Source organism: Anolis sagrei, chromosome 2, assembly GCF_037176765.1.
Source record: "Anolis sagrei isolate rAnoSag1 chromosome 2, rAnoSag1.mat, whole genome shotgun sequence".
Classification (NCBI taxonomy): Eukaryota; Metazoa; Chordata; class Lepidosauria; order Squamata; family Dactyloidae; genus Anolis; species Anolis sagrei.
Genome location: NC_090022.1, coordinates 223,540,833 through 223,553,789, shown reverse-complemented (window position 1 = coordinate 223,553,789; position 12,957 = coordinate 223,540,833). Strand labels below are relative to the sequence as shown.

General features: G+C 39.4%; 1 protein-coding gene across 3 annotated transcripts in view; it reads left to right on the top strand.

Moving 5' to 3' along the window:
* The window catches only part of ALDH1A1 (aldehyde dehydrogenase 1 family member A1), a 96,092-nt gene that overhangs the window by 24,047 nt on the left and 59,088 nt on the right, over positions 1-12,957 (top strand). Inside the window, exon 1 of one of the 3 annotated variants that reach the window (XM_060762192.2) lies at positions 12,502-12,583. The exons of 1 other annotated variant lie outside the window; for it this stretch is intronic. In XM_060762192.2, coding sequence (XP_060618175.2) covers positions 12,517-12,583 — 67 coding nt within the window. In that variant the 5' untranslated portion in view covers positions 12,502-12,516. Of the gene's footprint in view, positions 1-12,501; positions 12,584-12,810; positions 12,908-12,957 lie in introns of those variants that run through there. One more of the 3 variants, XM_060762193.2, reaches the window with a different exon arrangement.

Here is a 12,957-nt window from a genome sequence, read left to right as displayed (position 1 = left end):
TCATTTGCAAATTCCAACTCTTTGTGATCCCATGTTTGCTTTCAAATTATCCTGTGCAGAAAAGGGAAACTTCATGGCAAGTTCTCTTTGGTAGGCTTAGCTGAAAACGGGAGAAGGGCGGATACATCCAGTGCAGATCAACAGATGTGAATGGAAGCAGCAGAAATAAACAAGAGCCTGCTAGTGCTAAAGGTGCAGGGCAAAACATAAATGATTGAAGTAATGAGAGTATGTTAATCTGCTATAAACTGGGACTGGTATAAACTGTTGCATAGAAGTAGGGGAAGGTCTTTAAATGAAGAAAAATACATTTTGATAACTATTAGTGAATTGTGAATGTGTGTGTGTGTGTGTGTATACACACACACACACACTTGCAGGAGTACCTGATATGCATTGGAATGAATGCACATTGTAACACAATGAAGAGTTGTGCATAATGAGCACTGGGCATTTTGCTACAGAGTAAGATAGCAGCAATCATCTATTGAATACGGATGTTACAAACTGCCCAATTCTCATTCCTACAAATGTAAGTCCACATATAAGGACGAAACTCCCATAGAGGATTCTATCCCATTTTTTGAGGTGGAAAAAGAGAGAGAAAGCCACACTTAGCATAATTGGATTGCCATGTGTTGTACATATAGGAATGAACATGTGCATTGTTATAAAAACCTATCAATTTTTTTTATTAAAATGTAATTTATTTTCTGTCACAGTTTTGGTGAATTAACTATTCAAATATATAAAAATAATATTATAAGAAGGAATATGTGATCATACTTATTTAAGCATTAGTGCTTTGTCCAGTGGCAAGTATCTTATACTGAACCTTTTCAATCAGTAGTGCTGCTGACTTGTGTGTGTGCAAATTTTGGCTATTTTCCAAGCCATACATTCTCAAATGCAGATTAGACTGAAATCCTAAAACTATAATCTTTTCCTCACTTAAGGAAGACTAGGTTTTGATGATTCCCTAGTTCTTTACTCACCATTAATCCCCTTAGAACTGGATGAGATTTATCTCTGAGCAAACACAGGATAGAACTGTAAAAACAGGCTCCATAAACCAAAAGAAGCTATCTACAAACTGTATATGGTATGGTCTCCCATACAGTATGCCCCCTCCCTCCCAATGAAAAAGTGGTTTCACTTTTTCATTGCATGGTTTTATTTACTCACTTTATTTATTTATTTATTCATTTATGACACTTATATGCCATCCTTCTGGCCCTGAAGGGGACTCAGAGACTCAGAGTGGCTTACAAGATATATATATATATACACACAATATATTAAATTATTAGCATAGTACAATATCAGTATTATATATTACTATATTGTACTTACAGCATTATATTGTAATATTATTAGTGCTATTACATGTAATATAAATATATATAATTATAATATTGTATTATTATATTGTATTACATTATAATATTATAAATATTATATGTATATACATTATATTATATTATATTATATTATATTATATTATATTATATTATTAGTAAAGCAGAGGAGACAAGATGGATCTGTCTTCAACTGTAGCCCCCCCCCCCCCCCTCACTTCACTCTGGCCAGAGCAGAAGTTGGTGCTTAATCACATAAAGCATCCTGTACAAGTTTCACCTGCTTCTTGATATATCAATTATTTGTTCTATTGAAAATATAGAACAGTTTGCCATATCCCTAGGAACTCCGGAAGTGTATCCACCTCAGATATGGGGATCATAGTGTAATTAGATTGCTTGATCTTTTTCTTGCCGAGAATTATCTGGTATGTGTTTGTAATGTTGGGAAGAAAATCCTTTATCTTATGTCATTTCCCAAGCTTCTGTGCTGGAGCAAAAGGTAAGCAGAGAGGTAGGGAGAATTTCGGCATGGGAAAAATGGTAGACATCCATTCTTCCTCTCTACCCTACCCTTGCACTGCTCCTATTGTGACTTTTGGTTTTAAAAAGACATGGGGATATCTGATTACAAATGCCTTCTGGATCCATGACTGTCAGCTACAATAGATTACTGCATTTCATATTGTGATGTAAATGCAGACATGCTGATGTGTGGGCATTCATCTCACTGCCATTTAATCATACTGGGTATTATCATCTATGGGGATTTTTCATATCTGGCAGATCCCCAAGCCAAATTACCATGTATACTTTGGGTCCACTATGTGTCCTTTAGGCCCTAGACAAAAATACTTCTGTCCAGTAAAAGATTAGGTGCATTGGTGTCCCACTGATTCATTTTCCTAAGGGAATTTTAGCATTCATAATAGCGCATTCACTTGTTTCCATTAAGGGAAAATAATATAGATAGATTAGATGTAAACACTTAGTTCATAATACTTGTACAATCTATAGTTTACCATCAATTCACTAAGCAATGTGTGCAAATGAAAATTTAATCCAACTAGCACATGTTTCTCATGGATAAAACCAAGTATAAAACTAACTCTATGGAGAACCAGTTGTTTCTGTGCTTTCGTACAACTTCTAGAATTTTTTTCTTTCTTAAACTCTGTGCTTTGTGCACCTGAACTTTGTCATTCTCCAAAGCACAATAGAGTGTCAGTGGATGTGCAAGAAACGTTTTCTTTTTTAGCATTCATTCTAACAAAGTGACCAGATCTCAGTGTTGCTTTCTTCTCTGGAGATGTTTCCCCACTTGCTGGTTCTCAATGATGTCCTCACAAACCTCTTACTTTTTTTCTTGAGTCTGTTTCTCCAGGCACCCCAACTCTGGACCTTCCACCTTTTCCTTCCTCTGCCTTCTGTTCTGCTGACAATGTCTGGGTGGGTTAGGATACATCAGGTCACACCTCAGCCTGTCAGGACACGGCGCCTCCTTCAGACCATCGCTTCATTTCATCTGCAAAGAGCTTGGCGACGGCCTGGCTTCGTTAGTCGCAAATAACGACAGCAATCGAAAGGCAGACGGCAATTTCCTTCTCTGTTACCAGTCACATTCCCTTGGCTTTTACTAAAGCCGCCAATGCTTCTTGTTGACCCCAGTCAAGGCCATGGCCGGGGACGACTTCTACAGAGGCATAGACAACAAAGGCTTTGCTAAGGGCTCTACTTTCATTTTGTAACTGACCTAAAGCACAGAAAAATGGCAAACGTATTCTGATTCCACTAGATCACACCTCATCCTGACAAGCTCTTGACCACAAGGGTCTCCTCATGGCTCTGATCTCTGCCTGCTGTTGCTCCTCCTGCCTCTTCCTAACCAATTGTCTCAATTCACTTGGTGCATTCAAAGCAATTCTGTATTCCTCAGAATTCTTTGGGAAGTTCTTTGGGAAGCACTATTATTAGACTGAGGTGGCCATCTTTGGCACCAGAGGCTAGAAGGAGTCCTAGCTGTTCTGCACCCTTGAAATACAGAGTTGTGCATTCACTACAGTATTTTTCATGCTCTTAGGTAGCTTGTTGCTTTCAAGCACAAAGAGCACTGTGCAAAAACTGAAGATGTTCCCATCCTTAACATTCAAATAAAATTAAGCTTCAAGATTAGTTCATATCTACATCTGTAATGGAAGCAGATGGGATCTTATTGTTCATTTCAGGTAGCAAACTGTTTTGGACCAGCTGTTCTCCCTCACATAAACAAATGCACAGATCTTCACTATGACCTTTGAATAAGAATATCAATTCTGCCTTGAGTTGTCTTCAGGCAGAAAGTAGAGGAAGGGAACATTGACCCCTTTGCCCTTGAGAAGAGCTACAACAGCACAGTAGAGAGCTGTTGTGATATTTTAAAATTGGGCTTTGAAAAAATGTGTGTATCTTTAAGAATGCCCTTTTATATATTTTCCCACATTGGCAAAATGTGTTAGTTGTTTATTGAGCAGTCTGTCCTGTTCTACTTGTCATGTGTGATTGTGTATTTCGCACATGTGTGCATGCAAGCATATCCAAGTGCATAGTTGTAGAAATGGTAAAAGAAACAGGGATTCTGTACTGAATGGGATTTTTGTGGGAGAGAGCTTTGTAGCTACAACACAAATTTGGTGTCACACTTTTGCATCAGAGGGGGAAGTACTTAAGGGGGTTGGAAAATCCTCCTACCATCGTAGCAACAATGAGACTTCTTCACATCCAAAATTATGCATTCCTTTTCTTCTTAGCATTTCCCGATGGAAGACCTTCAGCAATACTAACCAAACTGTGTGCAGTACTATCAACATATAGCAATCCCGCCTTGCCTTTCTTAAAAGATGTGTTGTCATAAGATAAATATTAATTTAGCTGTGTTGGGGGGGGGGGGGAGAGATAAAAGTAGAACACAACAGATGCTAGAATTCCTGTGAATCTAGCAAAATGAAAGAAGGGTCTACATTCAGGTGTGCCCCAGGTAAAAAAGTTGATGTGCTCCTGGACATCATTGTTTTAGAATAAAATTTGTGCCAGAGGCAAAAATGGCATTGGGTGGCGGCGGGGGGTGGGGGGGGGGGAGGTATTTTCCTGTACCACAAAAAGTAGAGCTGCTTTTCATATTTTAGCAAACTTTTTATTCACAACACTTACTTTCTTATTTACTTAGGCGATCCCTCGTTGTCCGTGTAAGATTGTCCTCCAAGTTCAGTGTACTGGCGGTGGGTATGTAGGTGACTCTGGAGCCCTATTCTTGACCTACGTGTTCTCATGCACTGAGGGCATCAGTTTACAGGTGGAAGGCGGTCCCAGTCGAGGTTGAATTGACATGCCTTCCTCTTGGCACGTTTTGCTTTTTCGCCCTCCATTTGTGCCTCTTCAAATTCTACAGCACTGCTGGTCACAGCTGACCTGCAGCTGGAGCACTCAAGGGCCAGGGCTTCCCAGTCCTTGGTGTCAATGTCACAGTTTTAAAGGTTGGATTTGAGTCCATCTTTTCATCTCTTTTCCTGTCCTCCAACATTAAATTTTCTGTTCTTGAGTTCAGAGTAGAGCAACTGCTTTGGGAGACGGTGGTCGGGCATTCAGACAACGTGGCCAGGACAACGGAATTGATAGCAGAGAACCATCACTGCATTGCTGGTGGTCTTTGCTTCCTCCAGCATGCTGACATTTGTCCTCCTGTCTTTCCAAGAGATTTGCAGGATTTTTCGGAGGCAACACTACGAGCATTTGAAATGGAATAACCAGATCAGTTCAGCCTTGCAGAAGCAAACAAAAACATTTCAAACTTTAAAGAGGCTACATGAAAGCTTCTTCCAATATGCATCCAGGAATGATTTTTTTCTTTCATTAGCTTTCTTTTTTATGATTTCCATTTTGGTGGCTAAATGTGTAGATCTGTGCTAATTAAAACATGCTGAGATAGCCGATAAGGCAGATTTACCTGCTCTCTCCTTTCCTTTTTGCTGTTCACACAAAGTAAGGAATGATGGAGACAGTTGCCAATTGTAGGCAAATATAAAGTTATATGTGCCCCCTGGTGGTAAAGCGGCTTAAACTGCTGAGCTGCTGAACTTGCTGACTGAAAAGTTGGCAGTTCGAATCCGGGGAGCGGGATGAGCTCCCGCTGTTAGGCTCAGCTTCTTCCAAACTTGCAGTTCGAAAACAAGCAAATGTGAGTAGATCAATAGGTACCGCCTCTGTGGGAAGGTAACAGTGCTCCATGAAGTCATGCTGGCCTTGGAGGTGTCTACAGACAATGCCAGCTCTTCGGCTTAGAAATGGAGATGTGCACCAACCCTCAGAGTTGGACACAACTGGACTAAAAGTCAGGGGAAACCTTCACCTTTACTATACACAGCTATAGTAGGATTTCATGGAGTAGAATCCCATTTCCATCATCTGAAGTTTTGTTATGTTGTTTACTGCAGACACATTACTACAACCAAATACCAATATCTGCATTGGGTTGCTGTAAGTTTTTTGGGCTGTATGGCCATGTTCCAGAAGCATTCTCTCCTGACATTTTGCCTTCATCTATGGCAGGCATCCACAGAGGTTGTGAGGTCTGTTGGAAACTAGATCTGTATTTCTACAGCCTTCTTTCTCCTTCCTTTAAATGCCAAAGCTACTAAAACAAGAATTATAATAATTCAGACACAATATGAGGAGGGAGGCTGCCAAAAATACTTTGTAAAAAGAAGTTTCTTTCCAAGATGCTTGTTTAATTAAGACATGCTTATATATTAAATGTGTCAACAGTCAAGATAGACATCACTGCCTAAATATTCCCTTTTACCTTCTAACATGATATATTTTTTCACCAGCTACTACCTATTATACTTACTCCACTTATATTAAATCAATCAAATGCAAGTTGTGACTCACCAAGGTGAATACAGCTCTTTAACCATATTTTGCCCTGCCTAGCCTCTCCTTCCTTTGCATTCTGAAGTAATCAACAAAAATAAAGAAATTTCTTAAGCTTGTAGCTAACTGCTACTCCAAATAAGGACATTCACAAGTTGCACAGATGTGTATTAAATCAAGAGAAAATGCAAGCTACTTTTCTGATGATAAAGTCATACCAAAGGGTCAAGGTCTCGTATGGAATGGCAGGATGAAATCTCGCACTCAATCCACTTTCAGTATACATTTTTTGCCAAATGCATTTGTTATTGTGTGGCAGTCCTTTCTCTTGTGCTTGCACATATGTACTCTGCAGTGTTGGATCTGCAAAGGAAACATGGCCAGAACAGTAAGAGAGAGAAAGTAGGGAGACAGCTCTTGCACTCATCTCTGGTTCTCTATCCAAAGAAACAGAATGGCATTGCGACCTCACCCCATCTTGTCATCTCTTCAGCAACACACCCATGGGAAGGTGTGGGAAAGAGCCTGCAAGTGAAGCAAGCATATCTGTCTCTCCCAGCTGAGAAAACAGAGCTCATTGAAAAGTCATAATGGACTTGTGGGTTATGAAACGAATAGAAAGAAATGGCTGGAGACAGGAGTATTTGCAACTTAGCAGCTGCCCTCCTAGATATTACTGTACCTTGTCTCACACAGAATAGTGCCTAGTTTTACGCCATGGCTAAACTGCCAAATGCTGAGGCAGGGCTACATCCAAACCATTTTGTTATCTGAGATTTACGGACTTGCCTCTATCTCTCTGCCAGAAAAATGCAATATTAAAAATTAAGTAATGGCCCCTGGTGGCACAGTGGGTTAAACCACCAAGCTGCTGAGCTTGTTGACCGAAAGATCGCAGGTTTGAATCCAAGGAGCGGCATGAGCCTCCACTGTCAGCACCAGCTTCTGCCAACCTAGCAGTTCAAAAACATGCAAATGTGAGTAGATCAATAAGTACCGCTCCGGCGGGAAGGTAAAGATGCTCCATGCAGTCATGCTGGACACATTACCTTGGAGGTGTCTACGGACAACAGTTTAGAAATAGAGATGAGCGCCAACCCCCAGAGTTGGGCATGACTGGACTTCATGTCAGGGGAAAATCTTTACTAATGGCTGTATATACTTGTGTAAAAGCTGAAACCTAGCTTGACAAAATTTGGGTCAACTTATACATGGGTCAGTGCTGGATTCTTCACATTGGGTTCCTAACAGACGCAGGTTGCTTTCCTTGCGCTTCTCTCTCCCACCCACCCCCATTAAAAAAAAAGAATAGCAGGACAAAGGAGACTGTTGGGTTGGACTGAGCGGCCAACGTACAGAGATATCTTATTGAAGAAAGAGGGGCAGATCCAAATAAAATCCCAAGAAGTAATTGTGCTACAGCATAGAAATATCTATGGTTCCAATATTTTCAATTGAAAGATGATTTTAATAAAGATAAAGAAATAGGATTCGCAGACAGAGATGACTTCTGGGAAGTGCTACTACAAAAAGACAAAAAGAACATAACTGTGATCTACACTAAATTATTGGAGTGGTCCACTGAGATGGAATTAGTAAAAGAATGTATGGTGAAATGGGCCAGAAATGTGGGCAGGACAATAAATTTATAGGAATGGGAGCAGATATGGAATAAGAAACTAAAGTATACGTATGCAATAGAAGTAAAAGGAAAATTGGCTCAAGCTATTTTATAGATGGTATATTACCCTACAGAAATCAGAATTAATGTATAAGAAGGCAAACAACAAGTGTTGGAAGTGCGAACTACAAGTAGGAACACTATATCACATGTGGGGGTCCTGCCCAAAAGTGAGAAATTACTGGAAGATGGTTCAGGAGTCCTGCCAGGAGATCTTAAAAGTACCATTACAATTGAAACGGGAATACTTCCTGCTAGGAATTACAGATGAAGAAACTGACTAAGGATATACTTTTCACTTATCTGACTGCCACAGCTAGGATTGTACTTACAAGGTGATGGAAATCGAACAAATTGGTAACAAAAGAAGAATGGGAGAATAAAATATGGGAAATAATGAACATGGATAGATTGACCTTCTATTTGAAAGACTCCGGGGGAAAACCTTTGACACCAACCAACTGGACACTGTTCAAAGAGTATATGAAAGCACAATAGAATACATTACCACCACGATTTTCCAGGAAGGAGATATGCTAATCAGAAACAGATTCCAGATCAAACAAGATGCAAAAGGGAAGTGATATAAACCAATGAAAACTAAAGAATGAAAAGTAAAATAAGAGATGCAAGGAAGAAGAATGTGGAAGTCTAGAACTTTACACCTTATTCTATTTTTTTACTTTTTTACATGTTTTTTCTTTGTTCTTTCTTTTTTCTTCTTTTTCACTTCCCCACCCGCCCCTTCCCCAGCTTCTCCATCCCAAACCCCTCCTTCCCCGCCCAATCATCCTCCCCTTCGCCCCCTTTTCTCCCCTACAATTTTATGTAAAATCTCAATAAAACTTTTAAAAAAAAGAATAGACATGATAGCCATGTATAAATATGTGAGAGAAAGTCATAGGGAGGAGGGAGCAGGCTTGTTTTCTTCTGCCCTGGATACTAGGACGCGGAACAATGGCTTCAAACTACAAGAAAGGAGATTCCATCTGAACATTAGGAAGAACTTCCTGACTGTGAGACCTGTTTGGCAGTGGAACTCTCTCCCCCGGAGTGTGGTGGAGGCTCCTTCTTTGGAAGCTTTTAAACAGAGGCTGGATGGCCATCTGTCGGGGGTGTTTTCAATGCAGTTTTCCTGTTTCTTGATGGTGGGTTGGACTGGATGGCCCAGGAGGTCTCTTCCAACTCTATGATTCTATGATTCTATGATTTGTTTATTGCATGCTCTGTAACTTTCACATTAAACATATCCATGGATCAATGCAAATTCCATAATTGTTGTCCCTTGGTTTTCCTACCCGGGAATATACTACCTGTCTAAGATACTCACATTGGCTAACTTCTGCCATAGTTCCGTTGAAACATTAACATGGTTATTTTTCTGTCAATGAATTCTACAGTGCTGCAGGAAGATTTATAGGCACCTTCCCCATAGGACATAAAATGACCAACTGTTACCCTGTTTTTTTAACTGAATTGTCATTAATCTTTTCTTAACTTTTGTACAAATATTTTTATAGACTGTACAGTTGGCCCTCCCTGTCCACAGACTCTGCATGCATGGATTCCACCATCTAGGGCTAGAAAATATGTCCCTGCTGCTCTCCACTCCCCAAAAAAACATTTTATGTAAGGGATACCACTTTTCTATGCCATTGTATACACAGGAGGTCCTGGAACCAAGCTCCAGCAGATACCAGAGGCATTTTACTGCATTTTAAAATGTTTATAAGCTGCCTTGGATTCTGTATAAGGGTAAAGGCAGAATATTAAATAATTAAGTATAGCTTCTTCCTGTAGGCTGTAGCCATTATTCCACTTTATTTCCATAACATTTTTTCCTTTAGAAACATTTAAACTTAATCTACACTAAATAAATTCAGATTTTTTTAAAAAAAATACTAAAATTCAAATGTGAAAGAATTTGCATGCAGAAAGCATTTTTGAAATGTTGGCTGTGATATTTTGTTTATTTAAATGTTTGTTTGTTTTATAACAGGCATTCAGGGTTAGTGTGTGTGAGAAACTGCAAGTTGCTTCTGGTGTGGGAGAATTGGCCATCTGCAAGGACGTTGCCCAGGGGGTGCCCAGATGTTTGATGTTTTACCATCCTTGTGGGAGGCTTCTGTCATGTCCCCGCACGGGGAGCTGGAACTGACAGAGGGAGCTCACCCCACTCTCCCCGGATTCAAACCACTGACGTATCGGTCAGCAGTCCTGCCAGCACAAAGGTTTAACCTATTGCACCACCTGGGACTCCTTAGGCATTTGAGGTTAAGGTTATAAGAGAAAATGGAAGTTCTAGTAAAAATCTAACACAGTAAGATTGAAGAACATGGAAATAAATGAAAGTATTGAGTAAGAGGTAAATAATAATATATAATATTTTCAGTTAATGCTTCTTTCAAATGGCTGCTACTTTTAATTTCATTTAAAATTATTACAGTCATATTTTAAAGGATTTCAAAACATAGAGTTTATCTGTAAAATATGTTAACACGTTCAATTCAATTTATTCCATCCCACTAAACTGTTATTTAAGAATAGTCACCTGCACATTGATGTTTAGAAATAATACAGACAGTAAGATCAGTAAGTTAGCAACTTTCAAATTTCAACATATTTTCATAATGTGACTATATAGTTCTAGCTTTCTTCCCAAAACTTCCTTTTATGAACAGGATGGAAAACAATTTTCCAAGGTCTCAAAGGATGAAAGGTTTATTAGGGGAAGTGTTTATCTCAGGCCTTAGAGTGTCACAAACACTGCACCATGTACTAGATTAGATTAGTTTCCCAAATTTTTCCCTATGTATACTTGGCCCTATGTATCCATGGATTCTGTATCAATGGGTTCAACCACCCATGTTTGAAAATATTTTTAAAAATCCAAAAAGTTCGCCTTTATTTTACCATTTTAAATAAGAGCCACTACTTACATTGGTACATGTGGAAGTCTTGGAATGAAACTCCACTAAACCCGGCTATATTCTGCAACTAGATGTGAAGGGGCCTCAGCTCCCATATAACACATATCTTCCGTGTTGCTTTGTGTGTCCATATGCCTTCAAGTTACCTATCAATTTATGGTAAACTCATACATTTCATAGATTTTGTTGAGCAAGAAATATACAAAGTGGTTTTGCCAAGTTCCTCTGAAATTAGCCCACAGCAACTGGTAGACATTGGTGATCTCTCATCCAAGTAGTAACCGGACTGAAAAATATCTCCAGTTTTTAAACATGGAGACTAGAACAGTGGTTCTCAACTTGTGGGTCTCCAGATGTTTTGACCTTCAACTCCAAGAAATCCTAACAACTGGTAAACTGGCTGGGATATCTGGAAATTGCAGTGCAAAACAATTAGGGATCCACAGGTTGAGAACCACTGTACTAGAAGAAGGAATCCAGGTTAAAAACATGGATCTTACTCATTGTGTTTCTTATTCATTGTGAACCTCTGATGAGCAGGAAAAAATGATATTCTATTCAGCTATATTGGGAAATATTTTTGCATCTTCCATAAATAATTCTAATAAGAAATGCATCTTTCCAAACAGTGAAGTTTTGGAAAGGGGGGCTTTCTGAGAAACATTGCACACACATATATACACATTAAAATGCATACAAATATGCTTTAGTTAGCAAGGGTGGAACAATTTGTATGTAATTTAAAATATGCAAAGAAATGTGTGAATTAGAGGGGAAATGTGAATGCATACAAATTTCAATACAGCACTTTCCCCAAAATCTTGCAATGCAGTAGGGAAAGAAATGGATGTGAAGAAAATTCAGATGGAATTTGGGAAATGCAAAATGATCAAGACTGAACTATTTTCACATCTCTACTGATAGTGATTCTTAGAAGGGCTAAGACTGAAAATCCCCCAAACAGTGTTGTTGTATGGAAGTGTACATGGTAAGCAATGCTTCATTGTTGCATATTATTCCACAGTGTGTATAAGCAAGGCAGAATTTGTTATGCAAGATTGGTGGGCACCACTGTAGTTTGAAATGCATTCAGGTGGAAGTAAAAATTTAATTCCAAACTGACTTTGGTGGCTCCTTCATTGCATTAGAACAACAAATGTTATGTTGAACTAAAGAAATAAACATTGCAAGCTTTTCCCCAGCCCATAATGCAGTTACTGTATCAATTGTTCCACCTCCTCCCCATTGAAACTGAGCCCATTTTATTTATGTAGCAGCCCCTCCTCCTCCATCGTCCACCTCTCTCTCTCTCTCCTTCCCTCCCACTGCCACCACCCTCATTATTTTAACTTGAGTTAATTAAGAATACTAGCCAGCCCTCAAACTGTTATGTGTTAAAATAGAACAATTCAAAACACAGAGAGAGACAGACGCAACGATGTGATTTCATTGTCTCAGGGAGACAGAAAGCCAGTGGGGCTTCCTTTTATCAAGGCTAACATCTTCCCAATGCTTAATCTGGCCGGCTTTAAAATGTCCCACAAATACAGCATCTAGGATAACAATCTTTCCATGTTCCCTTCCCCTCACCCTCTCATTTCATCATCAACAAGAATGAGTGAACTGGATTGACAGGGAGGTGATGGAAGAAGAGAAATGGTCTGAACGTCAAAATGACAATCTATATTACATGGTTAACAGAATAAATGGTACGTGTGGTGGCTGTGGGTATTTTCATCTGCTATGTGTCGTAAGTAAGAGCCTCCCCCACCCGCATGTATCATTCCGTTTCTTCCTAATTTAATGGAGATTTAGTGTTTGCTTGAAGGATCTCTTTCTATGAGTAATCTCACTCAATAAACACAAGGTTGGAGTAGGGCTCTCGATAGCCACTTGTTGCAGCTATTGCTGGGTGCATATATATAGAGGCCATGCACGGTCCTTTGACTGTAGTGTTGGTCGCAGACTATAGGACGGAGCGTGTTACTGGGCAAAGTGCATCACATTTACAAGATCAAACAGCAAGTGGAAAGGTAAGGCCTTCAATTCTTGATTATCTCAATATGTCTTCTTTTTTGGGAAT